The 18,756-nt window shown below is 43.1% G+C and overlaps 1 protein-coding gene across 10 annotated transcripts in view; it reads right to left on the bottom strand.

Annotated features, from left to right (window-relative positions):
- The window catches only part of Ank3 (ankyrin 3), a 310,708-nt gene that overhangs the window by 161,296 nt on the left and 130,656 nt on the right, over nt 1-18,756 (bottom strand). For all 10 annotated transcript variants that reach the window (XM_036167577.1, XM_036167578.1, XM_036167580.1 and 7 more), the window contains one exon: nt 11,908-12,006. In XM_036167577.1, the coding sequence (XP_036023470.1) occupies nt 11,908-12,006 (99 nt within the window). The remainder of the gene's footprint in view (nt 1-11,907; nt 12,007-18,756) is intronic.

Genomic DNA, 18,756 nt, shown 5'->3' with positions numbered 1-18,756 from the left:
CCACCTCTCTTTCTTCCTTGAGACAGCATTCTATGTAGGCCAGGCCTTCCTCAAACCCACTGTATAGCCCTAGGATGATCTTGGACCCCCAATGCTCCTGCCTTTACCTTCTGAGTGCTGGAATCAAAGTACAGGTGTGCATCACCCTAGCAAGCTTACCCACTGCTAGTGACTGAACCCAGCTTCCTGCTACATCATCAGAACCCACCCACACTTATTTTCATCACCACGTCATAACTGTCATTTGGCTACTGTTATGAATCGTAATGTAAATATCTAAAATGCAGACCCAAAGAAGTCACAACCCACATGTTGAGAACCACTTCACTAGGGTTTATCTTTGAAGGCTCTCCAAAAACTACACATAACTTTCATACCCTCCAACATTTTTGTCTTCTTTTCTGCACCTCCCTTGGGGAATGGATACCTTGTACTCACTCCAATAGCTGACTCCTATCAGGGTCCTAACTTTAGGGCTTCTGCTGTTCATCTCTGCTTCCTTTGGTATGGGAACCTTGTGAGGTCAGCTTGGAGAGACAACCCAACCCATGACTGATCCAATCCCTTATCCCCACCACCATCTTAGGACCTGAGTCTACCTGCAGAAATGACTCTGTCATGTCACTTTGGCCACAATCCCTCTAACCCATGAGGCTTCCTCTTAGTAATTTTCTGAGCTCTGCCCTACATTTACACCTTCACTTTCCTTGTATTCCTATGTGAGCTGGGTTCTCTCTTGCCTTGGGGCTGTATGGTGAAGCTTTGTAGTAGAAAAGTCTGCTTACCTCATCAACTTTTTAAAGGCTTTTTTTTATTGTTACATGTATGAGCACGTGTGTGTGTGTGTGTGTGTGTGTGTGTGTGTACGTGTGCGTGCTACATGTGTGCAGGTATTCATGGAGGCCAGAAGAGAATGTTAGGTCCCATATACCTATAGATTCAGGTGGTTATGGTACTGGGAATCAAGCGTGGGTCCTCTGGAAGAGCAGCAAGTGCTCTTAGCCACTGAGTCATCTCTCTTGTCCCTGCCTTATCATTCTTTGATAAGTTTCATAAATAATTTTTTTCTTCAACAATGGTCTAGCCTCCCCTAATCATAAAGATAATGTAAATGATGAAGGGGTATCTGAATCTAACAAGGAATGATGGGACCCTCTGCTTGTTATGCCAGGGAGATTGAAGCAGGGGGGATAGCCTGAACTGCAATTCCAGTTTGAGGCTATCCTAAACTACATAGTAAGACCCTATATCAAAAAATCAAAAGGAAAAACAATTACTAAGTTAATTAACAGAGTGGGTGAACGGCTTTTCAAGATTGTTTGTTTGATTTTGAGATGGAGTATTGAGTAGCCCAGCCTGGCTTCTAATTTGGAATGAGGCCAAGGAATGACCTTGAACTTCTAATATTCTTATCTCAATGGTCTCAGTACTGGGATTATCATGTCACTATTCCCCATTCATCTGATGCTGGGGATCAAACTTAGGGCTTCATAAATGTTAGGCAAGCATTTTGCCAACTGAGCTAGCTATATTCCCAAACCTTGAGCTTATCTTTAAACAAGTATTTTCTAGTTTAATGATTAAAAAGAAAAATCCTGTTCTAGTTTTTTTAAGTAATTTTTTTTTCTTACACTTTTCATTCATTATTTGTGTGTGCATGCATGCTTGTGTCACGGGAGATGTGTGGAGGTCAGAAGACAACTTCAATTTTCTCCTACTATGTGGGTCCTGGGGACCCACAAATACAGGTGGCTGGGCTTGGCAGTAAGCCCCTCTACCTGCTGAGCCATCTTGCAGGTCTTCTTGTCTTTCTCGTTTTGAACTCACTGCATCTATTGCCAGAGCACTATTGAAATATCTCATCTCTAAAAACAAACAAACAAACAAACAAAACCCAGAAAACAAAGCAAAAGCTAAACCTCGAAATTCTCACTAGAGTGAGATGTTTGTCAACGACAATTAGATTGAGCATGCCTCAACCCCTTAACTCTCAGAATTTGCTCTAATAATAATAAGATTTTCCTTTCTCGTAAATCAGGATATTGCAAGCTTATAAAAGAGCTTTTATGGATATTGTGCTTGGTAACATAATACTGACAGGCATATTACTGTCTCTCAAATTACACAAATGTTTGGTTTTTTTTTTTTGAAACCTAACAAGAATTTTTTTTGTTACCAACCCCATGCAAACTTACAATGTCACTTACTTATAATGTCACTTACAATGAACAGGTCCTGGACCAAAAAAAGCTGTTCTTCAACCTTATATAACATTAACTCCCAGCTGAAAATTTCTTGGCAAAGGCAATTTTGGGGGAGGTGAGGGAGCCTGCTTCAATACCACAATGTATGTAGTTGGCTAGAGAGGATTGAGAGGGATGCTGAGTTGCCATGACGACGTCATGGGAGGGAAATGGAATTGCAAGAGGTTGGCAATTTTCTTTCCAATCCCCTAGATTTTTTAAAGCACTAACATAATGAATGGGTTTCCCCTGGGCAGACTTTTGAATTGCCCATACTGGCTGGTCTAGGGCTTGTATTTCATTTCTGTGACAGTAATCTTATTAGTGAGGTGAGAACTGAGAACTATGTGCTGCTGGCTGAACAGAATGCTCTCTTCTGTTAGCCAGAGAGCCAAACCCTATCTACACCAAGAAGACCTTCCTTCAGTCTGACATTTGTGAGGAGCACAGAACAGAACCTGGACCAGAAAGCTGGGGACAGAAGGGTGTTACACTGTAGAATATTACATGGAATAGATCCTTGCCATCTGGAATCTTCTGAAACCCAAGACAAGAGGGACACACATTCATGACTGGGAGAGACTTTTCTAGAAGTAGCATGTTTGCTTTAGTTTGTGTCTTCTAAGTTCATCTCTTTCTTTCTGTCCTAAGCAAAAACCCCTCATTCTAGAGATGGAGAAGGAAGCCAGGCCACAAGAACTCCGTGGGATACTGTCAATGTAAAGTAGAATGTGATCTTGAAAGAATGCAAAACAGTAAAGTAATATGCAGTAGTGCAGCGAGTCAGGACGGCAGTTGAGACAAACCAATGAACACCGACCAGCGTTTAACAGAAAACCCCGTCTTCTGCTGGAATTTCCACCCACTCAGAATTGGTCTGACCAATATTTAAATGTTAGGCAGTTGTAGAGTTAATCCAAGAGAAAACGGAGTGTCATTTTTAACGTCCTCTGTTACAGGAACTTTATACTTGGGGTCTTATTTTGACAACTGCTCCATGGGAAAGGCATTAGGTGTGCTATTTATAGACCAGAAAGCTGTTCCAGGGCCTTGATGTAACTATCCAAGGTCACACAAGAAGCCAAGGATTGCAATGAGAGTTCATGTGCAGACCTGCCTCTGAAACCCCGGGTTTCTTCTACTACGTCAAATAGTAGTACAAGCATTCAGTCTTCGCTTCCAATCAAGAATTCATTTCTGCCATTTATATATGGACATAGAAACTCTGAATTCCCTTCCTTATTGACATGCTATTCATTCAATATGCTTACCATGAAGATTGGGGCTGGTGAGATGTCTCAACATGTAAAGGTGCACTTGTTCTCTGACCTCGCACACATGCTGTATGTAGCACATGTGTCAGAGTGAACACAACACTTTATATAGTTTGTGTTTCTACCCTGTTTTTGTGGGTGTTGTGTCTCTTGTCTGGATTTAGGTTGAGTGTTATTTAGAATGCTAAGCCATAAGTATGCTCATCAGTCCATCTGTCCATCCATCATTATCTACCTATCAGTCATCTCTATATTCTTTCTCTCTCTCTCTTTAGTCTTCTCCCATGGCTTTTTAGCTAAATCTTTTCATGTTTAACCTGCACACACATATATGCGACATGTGTAGGCTAGTGCTCACATTGACTAGAAGAGGGTGTTCATTCCCTTGGAAGAGGGGTTGTAGGTATAGACTCCCCTAGAGATTATAAGATATATTCTACATGACCATGATCCAAGTATCATTGTGTTACACAGCACTATTAATCTTATGAATGTCATGTGTTAAAGTAATATTATATATATCTAACTTCATATATGAGAATTATGTATGTAATTCCATTTACACTATTTGGGTTTATTTGGGGGTTATAAATATGACATGACTTTCATATATTATAAATCTCACAATGAATTGATTTGTTAAGTGTTGACTCCAGAAGAGGAGAATGTTATGTAGGATTATAAATTAAAAAAAAAATTAGACATTTGATACGTACAAATACTTCTCAAGAGAATGGTATGTGTTTAAAATTCACATTAAGGCTCAGCATGAAATCCAGCAGTGGGTTGTTTGCTGTAACTTTGTTTTAAGAAAAGTGGCACCATCAAGATGATTATAGTAGATGACTGGGGAGTACTTCGGTGTCTAACTGGTTTGAGTTACTTCAAAGAAGTTAGACATCAGTGTTGACAAGATACATGAGGGGAAACAGAAGTGGATACATGGGTAAAGTGGAGTGCCCGTACCTGTGAAAACAGCAATGAGCTAAAACAGTAACTGGCCTGAGCTGGCTCTCAAGATTCTTCTGGAGAACCAGGCACATGATATTTACCCATGACATTGCATTCCCTCTTGAGTAAAGCAAATGGTTTTTCCAGTGTGGCATCAAAACCTTCAGCTGTGGAATTCTTTCCTCCCAAGTGAATGCCCCAGGGCCTTTCATCATTGCCTCTCTGAATTATCTATCTATCTATCTATCTATCTATCTATCTATCTATCTATCTATCTATCCATCCATCTATCCATTCATCCATCCATCGATTGATTGATTGATTGATTGATTGGTTTTTCAAGACATGGTTTCTCTCTTTAGCTTTGTGCCTTTCCTGGAACTCATCTGTAGCCTGCCCGGCTATGTCTCTGAATTTAAACAAATGCTCTCAAGGTTCCCTACTTCTTAAGATTTATTTTATGTGTATGAGTGTTTTGCCTGCATGTACATATATACGACATGTGTGGGCTGGTCTCCACATTGATTAGAAGAGGGTGTTCGCTCCCTTAGAATTGGAGTTGTAGGTAGTTGAGAGCTGCCATATTGGTTCTGGGAATGAACTAGGGTCCTCTGCAAGAATAGCATGCATTCTTAACCACTGAGACATATATCCAGCTCCCATCAGTATTTGGGTATTTGTTGCTGTTCCTTGTTTGTTGTGATGAGGTGGGTGGTGTCTCATGTAGCCCAGTCTGACCGGAACTCACTGACCTTGAACTCCTAACCTTCTTCTCTCTTCTTCCCAAGTGCTGAGATTAGAGGTGTGCATCATCGCACTGGGCTCAGTTCCCAATATTTGTGACAGAAAATGAAAGCCATCAATACATTCTGTATGGCATGAAGAAATACTTTCAGTTAGCCCTGATTTATGTGTAAAACTGGGACCTTTTTGGTGCCCAATGTTCGTGTCAACAATCTGAACTCTGAAGAGGAAGTTGTATTTTAAAATCTCCTCTCTAAGAGAGGCCATTCTATGACTTTGCTTCTGGCAAGAATTTGTTTTTAACGAAGACAACCACACTCCTGAAAATGTACAGGAAAGCAGAAACTGAGTTTTCTTTTTCTTAGTTTTAAACTGGGAAACACAACCAGTTACATTCTGAGGGTGGGGGTGGAGTGTAGGGTAAATATATAAGGCTCTCTGGCAGACATGTCAGGGTAGTAGGTTAGGAAATATCAAGACGCCCCTCCTCCCATTCTATCTGTGCATACGTATCTTCTCATTCTTACATGAGAATTGGATCCATCCCTGAAGGACCAGTCCCTAGGCGAGTCTGTGAAGGCCTTTTGACAATGTAACATTAGGAGTCTAATTTCAGTTCTGCTGAGTACTTTTTGACTGTGTAGTGTATGTAAAGTGCTATGGTTACTGAGATGGACGTGTGTGTCCTGCCTGTCAAGGCGTGGCTCTGTGTGCAATGCTGCACAATGGGGTGTGTGAGGATCTGGTGCTGGGCACCTTGCTAGGGAGGCTGGACGGGCAGGGCAGGCTTACAGGCTTGGAGCCAGCATTCCAGGGACCAACACTGCTTTCAGAGCCCCCAACACATCGCATCAGGGAATGCAAGCCTGCAGCCTTATGATTTTTCATTTTTGTTCTTCGAAACAGGGTTTCTCTGTGTAGCCCTGACTGTCTTGGCCCTTACTATGCAGACCAGGCTGGCCCTGAACTCAGAGATCCACCTGCCTCTGCCTCCCGAGTGCTGGGATTAAAAGCGTGTGCCACCACGGCTCAGCTCAGCCTTATTATGAAATGGTGAGAAGTTAGGGAAGAGAGGAAACTCGACATTTAGAACTGTTCTAGAATAAGGACTATATTGAGTTTCTGACTGGGCTGGGAACTGACGCAAAAGAAATAAAAATGGTATGAGACCATCTGTCACGGGATGTCTTTCCTCAACAAGTACCAAACATTCATGCTAGCTTGGAAGAGAGCGAGAGTTCAGTGCACAGAACAGCAGGTGTTCCCGGCAAAGCATCTTCGGCTATAAAGAAACAAAGCCGTTAAGATCTTGTTGGGAAATAGCAACTGCCATAAAGCCCTTGAATCAAGAGCTGCATGTAGACTGGGTCTAAAATGCTGCCTTGGTGAGTGCTCACACCCCACACACTCCCACCATCATCACAGAAGCACTCTGCATGCCATGCCGCCTTGTCAGCAAGAGATAGAATGAGCCCACAGGCCAGAATATCTGTTCAGCATGACGGCACTGGAGATTTGGGAAAAGCTTTCTTAGGATCAAATAAACAGAGACTAAAGACTCTGGAATATCAGGTCCTCCTAAACTCCAGGAAGATTGATGTGTAAATAAGTATACTGAATCTTCCAGTAAGCCCTGTCTTTTTATAACCCTATAGTGCTGGAGACTGAATCCAGAGCCTTCCACGTGCTGGGCAATAGTTCTGTCATTGAGTAATATTTCCGCCCTAATTACTCTTTGTGTGTGAGTGTGTATGGGGTTCATGTGTGTTGTGGAGGGAGAGGTTGATGCTGAGTGTATTCTTAGATCACTCTTCATCTTTTACATTGAGTCAGGGTTTCTCAGTTGAACTCAGAGGTCACAAATTTGGTGAGTATAGTTAGTGAGCATGCACTAAGGTTCCCTGCCTCTGCCTTCATGTTCTGGAATTACAGGAGAGCTGCTATGTCCATCTGGAATTTACGTGGGGACTGGGGATCCGAACTCTGTTCCTCACACTTGTGTGATAAAGGCTCTACCCACGGAGTCAATATCCCCAGCCCTAATTATTAAAGTTACAATATCTACAGCTCTTCTTGCTGAGAAGTGTATAGGATGATGAGGAAGGTTATTGTCTGTACTTTGTAAGAAAGGAGGGTGTGGGAAGGATTGATATGGAGAATGCCATGCAGCTCACTAATTTGGGGGGTATACTTCACTTCCTGCTAATCTTTTAGGCAGGAGTTTGGTCTGCACAGAACTAGAGCCACCCCTCAACCCATTCAATAGTGGAAAACAAGAAAGCAAGACATACTTTTCTTTTTCTTTTTTTTTTTGAGTTGAGGATCGAACCCAGGGCCTTCCCGACATACTTTTATATCCTGAGTCATCCTATTCAGTTGTTCTCAACCAGTGAGTTGTGACACTTTCGGGGGTGGTCACACATCATCATCCTGTGTATCAGACATTTTCATTATGATGTAAATTTCAGCAGCAAAATTACAATTATGAAGTAGCAAGGGAAATAATTTTATGGGTGGGGGTCACCGCAGTGTTAAGAACTGTATTAAAGGGTCGCAGCAGGAGGAAGACCACTGTTCTATCTCCTCAGTCCATCCCTGTCATTTTTATCAGCAGCAATGGTTTTATGACCCATTTTGGTGACTCTTTTGGTAGGCATATGATTTTGTTTTCCACATGTCTTCTCAACAGAACTGAAGGCACGCACATCTAAGTTAACACTGAACAGGAAGAAATGAGAGGGTTCCCCTTTATTGACAGTAAGCCAGAAGGCCAGGGACATAGAAATAAGCTGCCTACCATGCTGTCTCCAAGTCACTTAGTTCAGTTGCTGATGTTCATCAGAACTCTGACATTTGTTCCCAGGTCCTTCCTGTGAGTGACACTCTGCATCCCCTATTGTGGTTTGAATGTGCAATGTCTCCAGGGACTCATGTGTTCTAAACCTTGGTCCCAAGGAAGTGGTGCTGTTTGCAAAGGTTGGGGAACCTTTAGGAAGAGGAGGAGCTTCCCTTAAGGAAGCGGGTCACTGGGAGAGGTCTTAAAGTTTTGGGGTCCAATTCCATTTCCTGCCCACAGCTTCCTTTCAAGATCAGAGGAAGTGTGAAACCCCAGTCACACACCCTCCCTTACACAATGGAGCCACTGCAGTCATACGTTCCCCACCATGATACAACTTGAGGTTGTATCTCCTCAAACCTAAATGAACTCTTTGTGTACCCCATTAAAGCTTGTCTGGGGATCAGAGGACAGAGCCAGCCACTAGATCAGACATAGAGCTCAGGCAGTGGTGGCACACACCCTTAATCCTATCACTTGGGAGGCAGAGATCCGGCTGGATCTCTTTGAGTTCAAGGCCACACTGGAAACAGAGCCAGGTAGTTGTGGCATATGCCTTTAATCCCAGGAAGTGATGTTTGGGCAGAGAAAGGTATATAAGGCATGAGAAAACAGGAACTCACTCTCCTTAGGCTGAAGATTTTGTAGAGGTAAGAACTAGTGGCTGGCTGTTTCTCTGATCTTGTTGGGGTACACAATATAGCACCACAACTCTTCCTCCATGTAGCTGCTGCTTGTCAGACATTTGGTCACAGTAATGAGAAAACGGATTGTCCCTCTATCTGAGCTCCCTATGGGTTTGAATAGGATGCAAAATGAAAAACAATTTATCCTTTTGGTGACCGAAGACTTCATCAAAAGAGAGAGAGAAATAAGTCATCTTCAGCCAACTGAAGTCCCAGAGGATGGCCAGGACCGTCCCGATCATCCTCTGCGTGTCTCCTACTCTCTTGATTTCCCCCTCCCACAGATTCCTGGCACTCACAAATGATCCTGCACTCCCCTGTGACCCAATGGCAAGAACAATCAATGCCCTTCCATTGTCCTCTGCAACTCCGTCCCATAGCTCAGGCTTAGCAGAGGAGCTGTGGTTGGTAGCGATGGCTCTGGATCCCTTGGCATGCTTGTAATTTCTTATTGGAATGTGGAAAAGTCAACTCGTAAGATCCAATGCAATTGTTCTCTACCGAGAAGATCCTTCAGGGGGTACCCCTTATCATTCTTCATCTCTCTCTCTAAGATTGTTTCTTGTAGGATACAGCTGTTCCTTCCAGGTTCAACAGTCAGTACGTCAGTCTACTAACCACCCAGGCTGGGCTGGATTAGACACAGAGTACAGAAAACAAAGGAACCCATGGCCTCGCGGTGTTAGGAAAAGCGTCTATTTCGCTCTCTCGCCACTTCTCTGAGCTGAGCAGATACTCAGTGGTCACTTATTATTTGAGTGAATAAATGTCACTAATAGAAAGGTAAAGCAGTGGATCAAAGCAGGGCAGGAATATCGTTAGTTTGCCAGGCTGGGTTTAGACACATGGAGAGAACGATTCTTGGAAGTGGGGCCTGGGCTAGGATCACAAGCTAGGGAGCCCATCTAAAAGGCATTAGTAGACAAATGACGCTGTTTTTATTAGACTGTCTCTGGTCCAGATCTTGCAATAAACACGTGAAACTCAGAAAAAGAAAAGTCTTGGTTTGGGATTTATTTTTTTTTTTTTTAAAGCTAAGGCTTTTACTTTATTAAGTCAGTTCCCCCCACCTCTCAATATGGTATATTCTGATCATGGTTCCTCTCCCCCAGATCCTCCCTACCTTCCTACCCATCCAAATCCAGTCCTTCTTTCGCACTCTCTTTAGAAAACAAACAAGCAAACAAACAAATAATAATAATAATAACAAAATAAAGAAAAATAACAAAGAGAAGGCACAAACCCATAAAAGCACAAAATTGGAAACCATATTATCCAAGCAAAAGACCAGGAAGACAGAAAATGCCCATACAAAGTGATATGAGACCAAAGGTGTACAAAGTCCCATTGAGTTCATTCTGTGTTGGCCATCGATGGCTGTCATGGGGTCTGTCCTTAGCTGTGGTGAATATGCTCAGGGAGACTCCACTGGAGAAAACTACCTTTTCCGTTGTAAGCAGATGACAACTGGATATGGCTTTTTGGTTAGGAGTGGGTGCTCCTGTCCACTTCCTCCTCTCAGCAATGGGGTTTCTGGACTGTGTGAGGCTGGCACAGTTGACAAACGTCTGGGTCACTGTGGGCATTTAGTTCTTTTAATTTTTGTTGTTGTTGAGACAGGGTTTTTCTGTGCAACTTGCTTTGTAGACCAGGCTGGTCTTGAACTCACAAAGATCTGCCTGCCTCTGCCTCCTGAGTGCTGGGATTAATGTGCACTACTACATCTGGCTTATTCTTTTAATTTTAGATGACATACGTCTAAAGAGAAAGGTTGACTAGCCTACCTAAGTCAAGGGCCAATTGAGAGGTACACACACAGTGTGTGATACCCATAAACAGCCCATGATGGCATACACAATGGCTGGGCTCAGTCTCCACCACCAGCCCCATTTCCACAAAAACAAAAACAACATATCATATGTATCCATCTAGACATATTGATGCGTTTTGAAAACTTTTTAATAAACATTTTAATTGTGATAAGATACATATGTTATATGTCAAAGTCATCTTTAAAACTGTATTAATAACTATATTTGCACTGTGGTCTGATGGGTTATTGGGCCTTTTGTTATCTTGATTTTGTTTCTTAATTTGATACTCCATTCCCAAGCAACACTTCATTTTCCTCTTTGCCCTGGCAACTGCCACTCTACTTTCTATTCCTATGGTACATTTTCTTTGGTGCTGTGGTTGAACCCAGAGATCCATGCAGGCCAAGACCGTACTTCAGCACGGAGCTACATGGCCAGTCCCTTAGAATCGTATGTATTTGTCCTTTAATGACTGGTTGATTTTATTCAGTGTTATGCCCTCAAGGTTCAACTATGTTGTAGTAAATTGCTCTCTCTCTCTCTCTCTCTCTCTCTCTCTCTCTCTCTCTCTCTCTCTCTCTCTCCCGTGTGTGTGTGTGTGTGTGTGTGTGTGAATACTTGTTTCTAGAGGTCAAAGGCTGGCATTGTGTCTTCAAGTCACTCTCCACCTTATTTTATGAGACAAGATTTCTCACTAAACCTGAAGGTCATCAATTTGACTAGTCTGGCTGAGCATTAAGCTCCAAGGAGCCTCCTGTCTCTGCCTCCATAGCATGAGGATTATAGGCATGTGGCACCATGCTTAGGTTTGGGTGCTGGGGATCTGAACTCAGGTCCTTATATTTTTACAGACTGAGCCATCTTTATCTATTAATAGACATTTGGGTTACTTCTAGATCTTGAAAATTATAAAACTAGTTCAGCAAGCACAAGAGTGGAAATGTCTTTGGAGTCCTCTCAATGTATACCTAGAAGTGCCCATCCTGTTTTTAATTTCTTGAGAAAAGTCCATGCTATATGCCATTTTAGATTCCTACCAAGTAACACAGAAGTCCAACTAAAATTTTCAGCAGAAAAGCTGTCAGATTTCACAAAAAACAGACAACAGTTTGACTTTGAGCGTCGAGTAATTCTTGAAGGTTTAACTCGGTGAAACCAATGGACTTGAGCCCTCGCTCCTTAGTTAAAGCCAGAGGCCATGTGAACACACACAAGCAGTATATGAAATGAGAATCATTTTCTAAGAGTCAACAACAAATCAAACAGAAATAAAATAGCATTTCCCCACAGTGCAGGCACCAGGTGAGGATCTCTCCTTCCGGAAGAGTCACACAGGCCTGTGCCAGGCAGGATGCTTACCCTGGTCTTGGCATCGATCTTCGCACCCCGGTCGAGCAATAGCTTCACCATATTTGCGTTTCCTCGTTTCGAGGCAACATGTAAAGGAGTGATGTCATTCTGTGGGGAAGCAGAGAAGAGGTCACCCAGGTTTGACACACACAGCTTAAGCAGAACACTGATTCTTGAGGCTCACCAATGCTAGCCTTATTCTGTTCCCCTTTCTCCTTTTCTCAGAGTATAGATAGTTACTTTCCAACCTTTCTCTCTAACAGCGTTCCCCTCCCCCCAAACGAGACTCAAAAATTTGAAGGGAGGCAGTCTATGAGATGAGGTTCAACTTTATTTGTTTTATTGCTGGTGGTGACTGATAGATGAGGTGAAATTTTGTCTACCTCAGTCTGTCTGTCTGCCTATCTATCTATCTATCTATCTATCTATCTATCTATCTATCTATCTATCTATTTAATAGGATGGGAAGCTGTGTGACAAGCCTGGGGTAGGCTTTGGTCTTTGGTGAGAGTGACGGCAGGGAGAGGGAAGTATGCCCTGCTGATGTTTAGACTCCTCTGGTCTGTCTACTGAGTCCAGCCAGCGGCATCATGTGAATGAGTCCAGTACTGAGCCAGCAAGAGGAGCACTGAGCTGGTAGTAATCCATGAACCATTTCAACTGAGCTCAGTGAGCCCCGCCCCGACTCCGACTTTGATGCTACAGTTCCTTAAGGAAGGGGCTTTCCCAGGGTTGAGGCTTTCATTAGCCTTTGTCACACAGGCTGATTGGCAGGGTGAAGACCCGAGTCTTCTTCCTATACTCTCTTCTGTATTCTGTTTTCCCCTGCATAAATGAGTAGATGGCAAAAGGGGACTTGAATCCTAATGCCCTGGACTTTTCCTAGAGGCAGGCTTTATTTAGATTTCTAAAACTCTTCAAAGGTATTATAAAGGGAACTGAGGAGCAAGCTCAGGTGCTTGCAAGAGGACCCGAACCCATGTGAAAAAGCTGGGTGCAGTGGTACACACTTATAATCCCCGCACTGGGAGGCAGAGACAGACAGACTTGGGGCTTGCTGGACAGCCAGCCGGTCGGTCTAGGCTAATTTGCAATTCTCAGGTCTCAGTGAGAGGCTCCGCCTCAAACAAACATGAAACTTGAGGTTGACCTCTGGCCTTGAGATTGATAGGCCCAGTGCACATGTACACTGTATGTGCACATACACAAACACACATCAAACACATGCATGTGCACAGACACACAGACACTCAGACAGATACACACACACACACACACACACACACACACACACACACTCACACTCACACACACACACACACACACAGCTTACAAATCTATAGCCACAATCTGCTGGATAGCACAAAAGTAACTTCACTCGGTAAAAATGAGACAAGGACCTGTGATGTCATTTTCCAATTAAGAAATAGTTAGTTCATTGGTGGCAGGGTTGGGAATCACAATTCTTTCCACAGATCCTTTTACTGTGGAATTCTGAGGTAGGGATCAGAATGCTTCTGCTTCTCAAGTGTCAAAAACCTCCCAATTGACAGGCACCAGGTCACTTGTTATTCCTAGATCCTATAGTAGCTGCTCCTGAAAATGGGACAAATCAAGAGGAAAGGCACTCCCATGGAGGAGTCAATGGGGATTTGCATATTGACTCTTCAGTGGAGGAGGTCTCATGCCTTCCCATGGGCAGGGTAGGAACTGTGTTTCTACTGTGAAGCCAACAGCAGCAGCACATCAAAAGAACCAGATGATGCAGGAGTCTGAAAGCCTTGTTTCTAGGAGCCGGTGCTTGCTACTGGGGCACAAGTACTGGGGTCAGTTGGTACAAGCTTGCTGGGATGCGAGCCAGCATGAAAAGCCTCCATACTACTGCCCATAGAAGGAGAGCTTGAGCGCCATAGTAGAAAGGCCCCAAACGTGCCAGCCTCAAGGCAAGACATACTCCTGACCACAGCCTGGGCCAGCGGGAATGGCCCCCAACCTCAGCAGAGCCTAGCACAGAGTGACAAGCAACAGCAGCCAACATCGTGGTGAGAGAATTCTGTGGCACTGCTGGTGTCCCGAGAGAGAGTTGAGGGGGAGGGCTGGCCACAAGTGGAGTGGTTTTGAGTCTAGGCAAAAGGCAAATGAAGTCTCCGTTGGAGGAATCTGAGGGTCAGGCCAAGTGGGAAGCTCTGTTCCATCCCTGATGACCTGGCTCTGTTTCTCACATCTGCTCTTAAACTCCATGTGAGTCATCTCTCTAGCTCCATGTTCAGCATTCTTAGCCCAGCGGGGAAAATTCAAACTGCTTGGAGACTCTATCTCACCCCATTCAGAAGGGCTGTCATTACTGAAGGAGTAACAAGAACATTGGTGTGGTGTAGGGGAAGAGGAACCCTTATGTATTGCTAGGGGGGTGTAAGGTTGTTTACCAGTGATGGAAATCAGTTTGGAGGTTTCTCGAAAATCAAAAACCAGAACTACCGTATGGTCCAGGGGCACCATGTGGGATTCAGCCTGGGCTAAAGGACTGAAGTCAATATGCCAAAGAGATACTTGCACAGCCCCATTCATAGCTGCCCTCACAACAGCCACATTGAGGAATGAGCCCAGGTGTCCATCAGCAGAGGAAGAGCTTAAGAGAATGAAGTACAGGCACACAGTGGAATCTGTGTGTGTCTATGAGTGTGTGGTGTGAGCTTGTTCATCTCTGTGGATTCAAGAGTGCGTTACCGCATATGTGCATGCTTATGTCCTTATGTGTGTGTGCGCAAGTGCATGCGTGTATGTGTGTTGTGTGTGCATTCAAGCATGTGTGTGTGTATGCACATGTGTGTGTATGCACATGTGTGTGTATGGGGGTGGTGGGGGTGGTTTAAAGGACATCATTCACGTGTTGGTCCTCTCCCTTCTGCCTTGTTTGAGATAGTTCCCCACCCCCCACACTGTGAGAGCTCACAGAGAGCCTGTGAGCTTTTGGGGACTCTCCTGTTTGTGTCTCTGTCTCCCTGTAGGGGTACACTAGGATTAGAGACGCAGGAGCTACTGTGTCTGGCTTTTAGGTAGGTACTGAGGATCAAAAGTCAGCACTTTTACCCACTGACATCTCCTCAACTCCCACAATGGAATTTTATACAGCAATTAAAAAAAAAAAAAAGGAAATCAGGGCAATTTCAGGAAAATGAATGCACCCTGCTAAACAAAGGAAGTCAGATTCAGTAAAACACCTCACGTTCTCTCATGCTCAGAACCTAAATTTAAAAATGTGCACATGAATCCGCCCTTTAATCCCAGCACTCAAGAGGCAGAGGCAGGCGGATCTCTGTGAGTTCGAGGCCAGCCTGGTCTACAGAGCGAGTTCCAGGACAGCCAGAGCTACACAGAGAAACCCTGTCTTGAAAAAACAACAACAACAAAAAGTGCATGTGTGTCTACTGTATGTGTGTAGTTCATGAACTCAGAGGGGGATTATTGAAAGGTTGGAAAGAGACCTTAGTGGGGTGGAAAATGGAGAAGGGCGTGGCATACAGGCAATAAGAAAGCAGAAGCTGGGACTGTGAAGAAAGGGAACCAGCTGGAGAGGAGAGGATACGTGGGGAGGGGCTAGAGGGGAACAAATGAAAACAAGGTATAAAGACACATATGTATGAAGATGTCATGATGAAGCCCAATACCTGGTACTCTATCTTAAAAAATTAATTAAGGGAGACAGATGAGAATTCAGTCAAGAGATGGAAATATTTGATAAGAAAAATACAATCTCAGACATGAAGAATTCCTTTGATGAAGCTCATGAGATATCATACAGCAGGGCAGAGAATCAGGGAAGTTAAAATATATGTCAATTAATAGAATTTTCACATTAAACTATAGTGAGAAAGGAGTGTCAGGAGCCACAGAAGAGGAGGCAGGGTCAGACGCAAGAGATGTAAGGAAACTCAAAGGCGAAGAACGTGCCCATAGTCACACAAGAAACGAGACCGTAAACTCTAGACCACAAGGGCCGCCGAGCACCCTAACGACGACGGATTGTACGGTGAGACCCAGTCAGACTGCTGAAAATGAACATGGACTGCGGGCTACCAGAGGACAAAGGGCATCACTATACTACCGGACCTCAAACAGGGAAAAAGATGAGGATGTCTCCAAGACAATGAGAGCATGGGTTCCCTACAGAAAATTAGACCCCTACGAAGTGAGGAGGGGCTCTGGAAATGGCAAGAATGGAGGTAAATGCAAGAAGTACGTTATCATAGAAAGTAACAACGACAAGAGTGGTTGTGGGCTTTATGGTGAACACAGAATGCAGGACACAAACACACGGGGTCAGAGGCATCAGAGCTAACCTGTCATTGGACTCTTACATCCTATGGAAAGTGATAAAATATTTGAAAGGATACTGAGAAACTGATAACATAGAAAGTAAGCTACACAATTACATAATATTTAAGATACTGAAAGAGTACAAAAAGCCCCTGTACATGTGTATATGCACATATATGCATTTCAAAAGGGCCACATGCACGCTGGCCCAAGGATTCGCTTGTCACTCAGGTGAAGATTGCAAATGTCTTATGCATCCTTTCTAAAAAAAAAAAAAAAAAAAAAGCCTTGGGCATTGGCACAGGACAAAGGGGAAAAGTGGGGATATTTTAATATTCCCTAATCTGCCCCACCAACACCATCTCTCTCTCAGCTCCCACCATCTGTTCTTTACTGTGTCAGGCACGTTTCAGTCTTACCTGCTCAGCAACACCCCTCATATCTGAGCTTTGAGGAAAACTGCTAACCTAGGAATCTACTGAACCTAAATGTATATGGCTACTTTTTTCCTTTAATGCATAAAATTCACGGAAGCTGAAGATCTATGTTATCTATGATAAGAAATCTAGATTAAAATACAGAGAAACAAACTCAAGAAAGCTGGAGTTTTTGATCTGATGGGATTTGTCTTTGAGACAGTGATTTTCCATGTAGCTGAAGATAACTTTGAACTCTTCATCCTCCTACCCAAGTGCTGCAATTACGGGAGTGGTCTGAAAGGCCAGCTTGATAGGAATTTTGTACAAACCAAAGCAGATTTTGCTTAAGTATGAATTAGCATATTAATAGAATGCCTTTTGGCTTTTACCAGGGAATTTATTTTTTATTCAAAATGTTACAGAATACATTAGCATTTGACAATGTGTTTTAACAGACAAGGGCATCAGAATTCATTCCATCTAATGACCAGGTGAGAAAAAAGTCAGGGTGGTTAAGTCATTTACAGAACTCTGTCCTGGCCAAGATCTACATCTCCCAATTCTCAGTATTGCCCTTTTCATCACCAAAACCCTTTGGGCCTCCTTAAAAGACACACTTTCATCACCAGCACAATAGTACCTTATTATTTAACTTTTCTATATCATTATTCAATGTAATCACTACTCAGCCTGAAAAGGAAAGCACAAAGAAACCTACCTAATGCCTCCCTTTCTCTGTCATTTACTTCTCAATCATTTCTACATATGGTGGCTACATACACACAAAAAAATTAAACTCATATACACACATAGGCCGTATACACAATCAAGAGAATTGGCTATATACATATTTACATAAAATACTAACAGGATCTGGATGATGTATGGTATGACTAAGCTTCATTATTTCAAATTTCTGGGTCTATTATGTGGCCAAATGCTTAACAAAACATATAGCATGGCTGTTTCTCTGTTGGGAAGGTCTGCAGTTGATGAAGGCAGGCCTCTATGGCTCAAGAATAGCTTGGCCTATAGAATGAATTTGGGGCCATTCAGGGCTACAGAGTGAAACACTGCCACCCCAGTCCCCAAAAAATAAAGAGAAGGAAAGGAAGGAAGGAAGGAAGGAAGGAAGGAAGGAAGGAAGGAAGGAAGGAAGGAAGGAAGGAAGGAAGGAAGGAAGAGAGAAAGAGGAGATTCATGTAAAAGAGGAGGAAGGAAATTTAAAAGACATTCATTGTTTTGTCTCATTTAATACAAGATGGACCATAGAAAGAGATATACCAAGTTTATCCTCATTTTGTAAATGATCTCTTTAACTCAAACTAATTTGTTAGTTTGCCTGACCCCAGGTTCATACTTCCTTCACTAGACCACACGTTGTCTTCTGACTTCCACATTTGCCTGTAGCATGCATGGGTGCATGCCAAAAGGCATGCATGAGCACATACATGCATGCACACACACACACACACACACACACACACACACACACACACACCACATACACATAGGTATGTATGTGCTTGCATACATGTACACAATTAAATGTAATGAAAGAAAAAAATGAATGTTGCTTGGCATTTTAAGAAACATATAAGTTCTAGGTACTTTTCATTATTTTATTTTATTTTTTTAAGATTTATTTATTTATTATGTATAAAGAAGAGGGCGCCAGATCTCATTACAGGTAGTTGTGAGCCACCATGTTGTTGCTGGGAATTGAGCTCAGGACCTCTGGAAGAACAGTCAGTGCTCTTAACCTCTGAGCCATCTCTCCAGCTCCTTTTCATTATTTTATAAACAGTAAACAAAGCATATAAAATTGTTGCTCCTCTCAAGGATATTATGAGATGTTTTGGATAGAAAAACTTCAGGTAATGCAGGCATAAAGTCACTTGGTAAAATCAGAAGGTTCTAGATGAGGTAGCTCTCAAGATGAATGCAGAAGTATTGGAAAATAAAATTTAGGGTCATAGCAAGACTATGCTGCTGTGAACGAAGCAGAGAAGCCTGGGACACCAGGCTTGTCTTTGCGGGGTGGGGGTGGACATATACCCAGAAGTGGAATTAATGGTGCCTACAATAATTCTGCTAAGCAAACACCCTTTTCGTGGTGGCC

This window comes from Onychomys torridus, chromosome 18 (assembly GCF_903995425.1).
Source record: "Onychomys torridus chromosome 18, mOncTor1.1, whole genome shotgun sequence".
NCBI lineage: Eukaryota > Metazoa > Chordata > Mammalia > Rodentia > Cricetidae > Onychomys > Onychomys torridus.
This window is presented reverse-complemented; position numbering and strand designations above follow the sequence as displayed.